Genomic DNA, 8,804 nt, shown 5'->3' with positions numbered 1-8,804 from the left:
CGTCCGGCCTACGCGTGACTCTCTTGAACAGGAAAACAGTCGCATTTTCCTTATGAACAGGAAAACAGAAATAAATTCTTATTTTTTTCCTTTATCAACTGGTTAAATCCGATTGTATCTGCACACACACATTCACACATGTGTGTGTGTGTGTGTGTGTGTGTGTGACTGACGCAATTGGTCGATGCAATATATATACCTCCATCTCTTTGTAAAATTGTTTCATTCATTTACCGATTTGTGATCAGTGAACACGGTATTATTGTAAACTTAAAAAGACTATTAAGTGTAGTTTTTTCATCACCTTAAGCAACTAGGTAAGTTATTTTATGTAATAAGACTAAGGTAATATTAAATGAAATAAAATAAATGACATAAAGAATATAATTAATAATATAATTTTAAAAAAATATATACAAATAAAATATGATTTTATAAATTTTATAATTTATATCTTCTTCTTCTGTTACTGTCTGAAACACACAAAAAAAAACAATTACCATTTTTAAAAAAAACTAATGTTATGATATATGTTATTTTAATTTGTTTCAGATATTACAAAAAAAAATTGAAATGGTATCACCGGTAGTTATCCAAGCAATAAATAACAACGTCATCCGTCTTCGATGGGACTTGTCTGACTCTGAGGAGATGTATCTCCTTTCAACCCTTCTACGGTATCAGAAGAGCATCCTGAACTGTTTGAAGGAAGAAGGCAGACGCTTTGATGGCAACATAAAATGGTAATTTAAAAAAACGTTAAATGTACTGTTTTTATCTTTAAAAAAAATAGTAGTCAATATGTACTAAAATTATTCTGTTTCTACAGGTACGTTGCAGCAAATGTTGAATTGATGAAGCGGACACATCTCGAAGACGGAGTAGAAACTACATATACCAATTTGTATCTGCATGGAAAAACTAGAACGGTGATAAATTTAGATGATAACACCGACGTTGTTGAAGAATCATGGATAGAATCAGTGGAGAAAATTATAGAGACACTGACCAAATTCATCAACAACGGCAGCGGATGGGTAATGAATAAAATAATTTATATTGATTTAAATATTATCCGTTACCGTCCGTTATATGGCGCCTCTAGTTCATTTATAAAAACACCAAAAAAACTTGTAAAAAGAGAGGCAATAGTTAATGTAAAAAATCCGCATGATGAAAAATGTTTCCTATGGTCCGTACTAGCATACCTGCATGACCAACCAGGTCGGAACTATCGTCAGAGTTGGTATGCACGCTTTGAACATGAAATTAACATGAACGGGATATCATATCCAGTAAAGGTAAAAGACATTGATCGCTTCGAGGTGTTGAACCACACAATAAGCATCAATGTCTACGGCTATGAGGAAGATAACGATCGCGTGTACCCGGTACGTGTTACCGAAAACCGCGATCGTACCCACTGCATACACCTATTGCTGCTTGCAGGGGAGACGAGAGATAAATTTCACTACTGCCTTATAAATACCAAACCAGGTAAAAATGGGCTATCTCGTCTCCTTTCAGGTCTTACAAAACATCACTGCAGCAGTCAATATTGCCCTTACTGTTTGCACCGTTTCAGTTCATCAGACCCACATGTCGCTACACAAAACCTAAACCAACATTTGATCGAGTGTAAGCGACACGGTGCACAAAGGATAAGAGTACCCGATCCCGCTAAAGAAAAGGAATGCGTGATGAAGTTCAGGGACTACTCGTCCACACTACGCGTTCCGTATACGGTGTATGCAGACTTTGAATCATTCGTACATCCGATGGACACTGCCACCCCTAAACCCAACACTAGTTTTTCCGATAAGGTAGCCCATCATCTTCCGTCCGGTTACGCCTATGTAATCGTCGACGAGGAAGGGGAGATTTGTGAAGGTCCTGTAGTCTACCGAGCGAGAACCGATGGTGAAAATATCGTTGAAAAGATGCTGGATGAATTGCTCGGTCACGCCGATAGATTGCACAAAATTATGATTACCGAAAAACCGATGGTGATGACTCCCGAAGACACTGAAACATTTCAAAGGGCTACCGAGTGTTTTCTTTGTCATTGTGAGTTGAACGACGATCGTGTACGTCATCACTCGCATACCACAGGACGGTTTCTCGGTGCATGTCATAACGAGTGCAATTTAAATTGTAAGCGCACCGAGCATATTCCGGTATTTTTTCATAACCTCCGCGGTTACGATAGTCATCATATAGTTCAAGCTCTGGGAAAATATAAGGACGATGTAAAAATAAACTGTATCGCCAACACGTCCGAGCGATTACAGTCACTGTCCGTCGGTTCGTTGAGGTTCTTGGACTCTTTACAATTTCTTTCGTCGTCGCTCGAAAAACTTGTGGAAAATCTTGTAAAAGATTGTCAGGACAAAGACACCGTATTTAAACGTCTCACAAACTGTTACCCGCTACCCGAGAAAAGAGATTGTTTAATCCGTAAAGGCGTTTACCCGTACGAGTACATGACCCATATAAACAAGTTTTTCGAAACCCAACTTCCACCGCAGACGGCATTCTACAGTACGCTAAGAAGAGAGAACATAACGGACGATGATTACGTTCACGCTCAAAACGTGTGGGAATCGTTTGACTGCAATACGTTAGGCGATTACCACGATCTTTATCTTCTTAGCGACGTATTATTGTTGGCAGACGTCTTTGAAAATTTCCGAAGTACGTCTATGCAATATTACGGTTTGGACCCCTGTCACTTTTACTCCACCCCCCATTTCACGTGGAATGCCATGTTAAAATTTACCCGACAAAAATTGGAACTGTTGACCGACATAGATATGCATCTGTTTGTCGAAAAAGGAACACGAGGCGGTGTAGCCATGATTTCAACCAGACACGCCAAGGCGAACAATCCAAACATTCCAGATCAGTATGACCCATCCGAACCCACATCCTGGGTTCAATATTACGATTGCAACAACCTTTACGGGACAGCCATGGTTGAGCCCTTGCCACACGCTAATTTTAGGTGGTTGAGTACTGAAGAGATTGACAATCTCGATATTAACAGCGTTTGCGATCGTAGTGAAAAGGGCTACATCTTAGAAGTGGATCTTGAGTATCCACAAGAATTGCACGATCGTCACAAGGATTACCCTCTCGCACCAGAACGGTTAGTACCAACCGATGATATGCTGTCCCCCTATTTGAAGGACATAAAGAGATGTCCCGTAAAGAAATTATTGACTACATTGTACGACAAACAAAATTACGTTTTACATTACAGAAACCTAAAGTTGTACACTCGACTAGGACTGAAAGTGAAAAATATTCACAGAGTTCTGGAATTCTCCCAGTCGCCTTGGTTGAAACCGTACATCGACTTCAATACTGAAAAGCGTGCACAAGCACGAAACAGTTTTGAAAAGGACTTTTTTAAGTTGATGAACAACGCGGTGTATGGCAAGTCCTTAGAAAACGTACGAAACAGAATAGACTTCCAACTGGTCACTAACGAACGTAAATTGGATAAGGTGATTGCAAAACCGAGAGTTAAGGCTTGGTACATCTATAACAAGGATGTCGTTGGGGTAAGTCTGAAGAAAACGGAGATATTTCTCAATCGTCCGATCTACATCGGATTTACCGTATTGGACATTAGCAAAATGATCATGTACGAATTCCACTATGACTACATGGTGGAAAAGTACGGTCATAATATAAATCTTCTAATGACCGATACGGATAGTCTGATGTATCATATCGTGACCGATAACGTTTACAACGATATTCTTCACGATATCGATCGGTTCGATACTTCAGATTACCCTCGCGATCACGCATGTTTTAGTAATACCAATAAGAAACGACTTGGTAAATTCAAAGACGAAATGAATGGAAAAGCTATTCGTGAATTTGTCGGACTTCGTGCTAAGATGTATAGCATTCTCGAATTCGACAAGAAAGAGAAGAATGTAGCAAAGGGTATTCCTAGAGTATCCATTGCAAAGGATCTTAGACACGATCTGTACAAAAAAAGTCTTTTTAATGATTCCGTTACGTATACAAGCGCGTACGGAATCATAAGCACTTTGCACAATATTTTTTCCATTAACAAGTCAAAGAAATCGCTTTCACCTTACGACGATAAACGTTACATATTAGAAAATAAAATCAACACAGTTCCATACGGACATTACAGTATAAACAAAAAAAAACGTAAACTCCCACCCAACAATGACGACAACACTCCCCAAAAAAGGCCAAGAACCGTAAACGAAGTGCTCATAGCCCACGATCATGACTATTGTAGACCAAGAACCGTAAACGAAACCCTAATAGCCCACGACCATGACTATTGTTAATTTTTTTTATTATGCGGATATATATTGCCTTTCTTTAAAAAACTATTATGTATTATTATAACTAAAAAAAAGTAACTAAAAATAAATTATTGTATTATATTATGTGTTATTTTTTTCTTAAGTAAAAAAACCCTACATACCTCCTCATTAAACTTCTGAGCATTAATACTTTAAATTCCATTGTGGTGTTTCTTGATAAAAAAAAATTTAAAATAAATTTGGTTAATACTCTAGTATTGTTACGCCGAAATTCAATTAATAATCGATAGTAATCTTCTTTGAAGAAAACTGCTGCACCAGGTCGTGATTGTGACACCCTAAATAGAAAACGTAAATTTTCCAAGATTCTATTTGAAAAAAACAACCTTAATCTAGAATTATAACTTAATGTACTTACTAGTAGCACCATCCATCGCTGATGGAATCATCCTTCCACCAGTTGCGTACCGTTATATTAACAGTAGATCCATTTTGTAATTTAAACTCGTGATTAATATAATCCATTTTACTAAGATGTGTGGTCAAATGTAAACTAGCATACGTTATGTTTGAAACATAACCGAATGGACTGTTCACATATGGACACACATCACTCAAATGTACTATATTTACCCCACGTAAAAATAAATATAAAATGGTATCTATTGGAAGATATTCGGTGAATAACCCGAAGAAATTATCTACTGTAACCCACAAACTAATACGCATATGGTGATCTTGTGAATTATGAAACATATGTTTCAAAAGTATCATCTCCTCTTTTGAGGGTTGTGATGTTATAGACTGTTTTAGTATCACCACCCACGACATGTAAACTAGAGATGATGCTGATGGCATTTTGAATAACTAACTCACTTGGTACTCGATTGTAAATGCTGTTTTAATTACTATACCCCCTCCACCCTATTCAATCCCCACCATACCCAATCAATACCTAATGTAAAAAAAAAATACATAATTTAAAAATATTACATACCTTTCAATTCCACAGTATGAAGATATTTCACGCCGACAGAGGGCACACCTTCCATCGTTTACGATCAGCATGCCTGCACACCCGTCGCAGTATCTATGGTTGCATCCTTCAACCTGAACAGATACCGGTTCTGATAAACAGACCGGGCATCTGTTTAAGTTGTCAACAACTGATCCAGCGACGGATTGCAGACTTTCTTGTTCTGTAAACGACGGAAGGTGTGCTTCTGACGACGATGACGTTGAAGGTAATGACAGTATTGCTGATATTGTGCTTATGTGTGGTCGTCTTGGTAGAGACGCTGTAGGTTGATGTCTTGGTGGAGACGCTGTAGGTTGATGTCTTGGTGGAGACGCTGAAGGCGGTCGTCTTGGCAATGTTAGTATTGCTGGTGCGCGTCTAATTACTGGTCGTCTTTGTTGAGGTGATGGTGGTGGAGACGCTGGTGACGGTTGCGGTGTTGACTGATGAGATGATGGTGAAGGAGACGCTGGTGACGGTAGCGGTGTATCTTCCTCCATCTCTCTAATTATTCTAAAACACCTCCTTTTTATTCTGTTTGCAGAATTAATAATATCTAGACACGCGAAGTATACCTCTTCAGCGTCATCCGTGTTTCTAAGGAGCCTCACACAGGCATGATTAAATGCGGCTCTTGCAGAAGATATTTCTCGTATGTTCTCCATCTTATCCAAGTGAAGTTTTAACAGCGAATGCTATACATAACAATTACTTCAATAATGTAAACTTTTTATCTCTGTAGGCGTTTCCGTTAAAAGCACTTGTATATTATATGTTAAACTCATTATCAATTTCCGTCTGCAGTTTTTTTATCGTATATAATTTATGCAATTATTAAAACGCAATAACAAGGAAAATAATATTATTTTCCTTGTTCTTGATATTATTTTAAAATAATATTATTTTAGTATTTTTTTTCCTTGTTCTTTAAAATATATTTTTTTACTATTTTTTCCTTGTTCTTTAAAATAATATTTTTTTAATATTTTTTCCTTGATCATATTTTTTTACTATTTTTTCCTTGATCTTTAAAATAATATTTTTTAAATATTTTTTCCTTGATCAGTTTTAATAATTTTTATCACTGTTGTTCCAACTAGTATTTACAATGGATGTGTTTTTTAGACTTAATACTTTTTACACTATTACAAGAATCGGTAATAAAAAGATTTTTGTTCCAAAGTGGTCAAGTAAATTATCTACTGTACCAATTCAATCGCCTAAAAAACTAGCCTTATTAGGCTTTATTTATGAAGGTGATGGTCTACGAGTAAGATGCGTAGATTGTGGTGTATGTGTAAATATGTGGGAACAATTTGATAACCACCAAACACATAAAACTTCTTGTAAATTTTATTAAGAAAAAAAAACACATCTATAAATTTAAAACGGTCCTTTTCAGGACCACCCTAAACCCCCCGATTCGATACTTGAGAATAAATTATTAACTGATTTACAGTATTGTAAATCAATTAATGATTTAACTATTTTATCGAAACGGCCGGTGCCAAGGCCGGGATATAAGAGTGGTGAGGTGGGTAAAAAAAAATAAAGAAATAAAGATTCTTTTTTTTCTTCCTATTCCTATCCAAATACACACACACACACGAAATACGGTCACAGTACAACAATGAACGTCAAGACGTCAATAGCTAAAGAGCTCCATCGACAGGCGCGTCGAAACTACCCCACAAGACGCGTTGAACTTAAAGGTATTTCAGACCTATATCAAGCTGACCTTGTTGAGATGATACCGTATGCTAAATCGAACAAAGGTTATCGTTACATACTGACGATGATAAATTGTTTTTCTAAACTAGCATTTGCCGTACCGATTAAAACCAAAACTGGTACGGAGATCGCTAAAGCCCTCAAACCCATATTGGATAAACACAAGATGCGACATTTTCAAACCGATTTGGGTAAAGAGTTCTACAATCCGTCGGTTAAACGACTCTTACAGTCGTACAATATAAATCACTATTCCACACATTCGGATAAAAAAGCGTCGATAGTCGAACGATTTAATCGAACACTGAAAACGATGATGTGGACAAAATTTACCGAACAAGGAACCTACAGGTGGTTAGAATTACTACCGAAATTGATCGCAAAATACAACAACACCAGTCACCGCACTATCGGAATGAAACCGAAAGATGTAAATAAGCGAAACCAAGCCGCTGTTTTACAGCGGTTAAATACGGTACTCTATCGAAAACCTACTTTACCGAAATACAATGTCGGCGACCGAGTGCGTATAAGCAAATTTAAAAAGACATTCGCCAAAGGATATCTACCGAATTGGACGAATGAAATATTTATCGTACATAAGGTACATGATAATACGCGTCCGTGTACTTACACGTTGATCGATGTTCACGGTGAGGTGGTGAGCGGTAAATTTTACGCTGAAGAGCTCACTAAAACTAACGTTACAAATAATGTGTATTTAGTCGAGAAAGTCTTACGAAGAAAAGGCGATAGGCTATTTGTAAAGTGGCAAGGATTTGATGGAAAACACAACAGTTGGATACATAAGGCGGATTTGGTGTAGTGAATCGATCAGTCATAAACATGAAGTTGGAACGTCAACAGGTCGGTAATATCACGCTAGAAAACTTCGACGATTATACAGGAGCCGGGTGTGGAGAGGGAAAAAGGTCTCGTCATGGACCTCTTCTACCGAATACAATCAGATGTATTATCTGCGGACCGTCTAATTGCGGAAAAACAAATGTCCTATTCAACTTGCTGTTCTCACCGGTCGGTTTACGATTCAGAAATATTTATGTGTTTTCCAAATCGCTGTACCAACCGAAATATAAGTTTCTAGAACATGTCATGACCGGTGTTCCGGAGATCGGCTATTTTGCCTATTCTGAAAACGATCATGTAATGGCACCTGACGAAGCGGAACCGAACTCGATAATGATTTTCGACGATGTAGCTTGCGAAAAGCAACATAATATTCGCAAATACTTTGCAATGGGACGACACAACAACATCGATAGCTTTTATTTGACACAGACATATTCCAATGCCGGGAAGCACCTTGTACGGGACAACGCAAATCTGCTTCTTATATTCAAACAAGATGACCTCAACTTACATCACATATATCAAGATCATGTAAATACCGATATGAAATTCGATCGGTTTAAAAGTCTGTGCGGTGTTGCATGGGGAAAACGACATGGATTTTTGGTTATGGATAAGGAGAGTGATATCAACGGTGGACGGTATAGAGTAGGCTTTGATGTTTTTGTAAAAGAGATCAGTTGATAGTCGGTAACAATGGCAAGCATACACACTTACGAGGACTGTATACCGTACGCTAACGCGAAACATTTTAGACAAAAGCCGCAAAACAACTTGTGTTCCAAATATTTTAGCGCCCGTCAGAAGTTTTGCGGCAATTACGTTTGTCGCAAAGTGAATTACTGTGAAAATAAAGACCGACGTTG

At 37.6% G+C, this 8,804-nt stretch overlaps 2 protein-coding genes across 2 annotated transcripts; one reads left to right on the top strand and one right to left on the bottom strand.

The window, feature by feature from the left end:
* The first annotated feature begins 633 nt into the window (after positions 1-633).
* Positions 634-4,342, top strand: LOC142333778 (uncharacterized). The gene is made up of 2 exons (XM_075381291.1): positions 634-743; positions 830-4,342. The coding sequence occupies exons 1-2, from the start codon at positions 652-654 to the stop codon at positions 4,338-4,340; spliced, it is 3,603 nt and encodes a 1,200-aa protein (XP_075237406.1). The 5' UTR covers positions 634-651; the 3' UTR covers positions 4,341-4,342.
* Positions 4,343-4,446: 104 nt separating this feature from the next.
* LOC142333603 (uncharacterized) lies at positions 4,447-5,837 on the bottom strand. Its single transcript, XM_075380924.1, has 2 exons — positions 5,317-5,837; positions 4,447-4,657 (listed from the first exon to the last, which is right to left on the bottom strand). The coding sequence occupies exons 1-2, from the start codon at positions 5,835-5,837 to the stop codon at positions 4,447-4,449; spliced, it is 732 nt and encodes a 243-aa protein (XP_075237039.1).
* Between the last annotated feature and the right edge of the window lie 2,967 nt (positions 5,838-8,804).

This window comes from Lycorma delicatula, chromosome 13, assembly GCF_047948215.1.
Source record: "Lycorma delicatula isolate Av1 chromosome 13, ASM4794821v1, whole genome shotgun sequence".
NCBI classification, from domain to species: Eukaryota; Metazoa; Arthropoda; class Insecta; order Hemiptera; family Fulgoridae; genus Lycorma; species Lycorma delicatula.
This window is presented reverse-complemented; position numbering and strand designations above follow the sequence as displayed.

Bases quoted from the DNA above. Each gene is read 5' to 3' on its own strand.
- LOC142333778 (XM_075381291.1), top strand. From the start codon at position 652: ATGTATCTCCTTTCAACCCTTCTACGGTATCAGAAGAGCATCCTGAAC. The intron at 744-829 runs GTAATTTAAAAA...CTGTTTCTACAG, and splicing joins TTTGATGGCAACATAAAATG to GTACGTTGCAGCAAATGTTG.
- LOC142333603 (XM_075380924.1), bottom strand. From the start codon at position 5,837: ATGGAGGAAGATACACCGCTACCGTCACCAGCGTCTCCTTCACCATCA. The intron at 4,658-5,316 runs GTATGTAATATT...TTTTCTATTTAG, and splicing joins TCATACTGTGGAATTGAAAG to GGTGTCACAATCACGACCTG.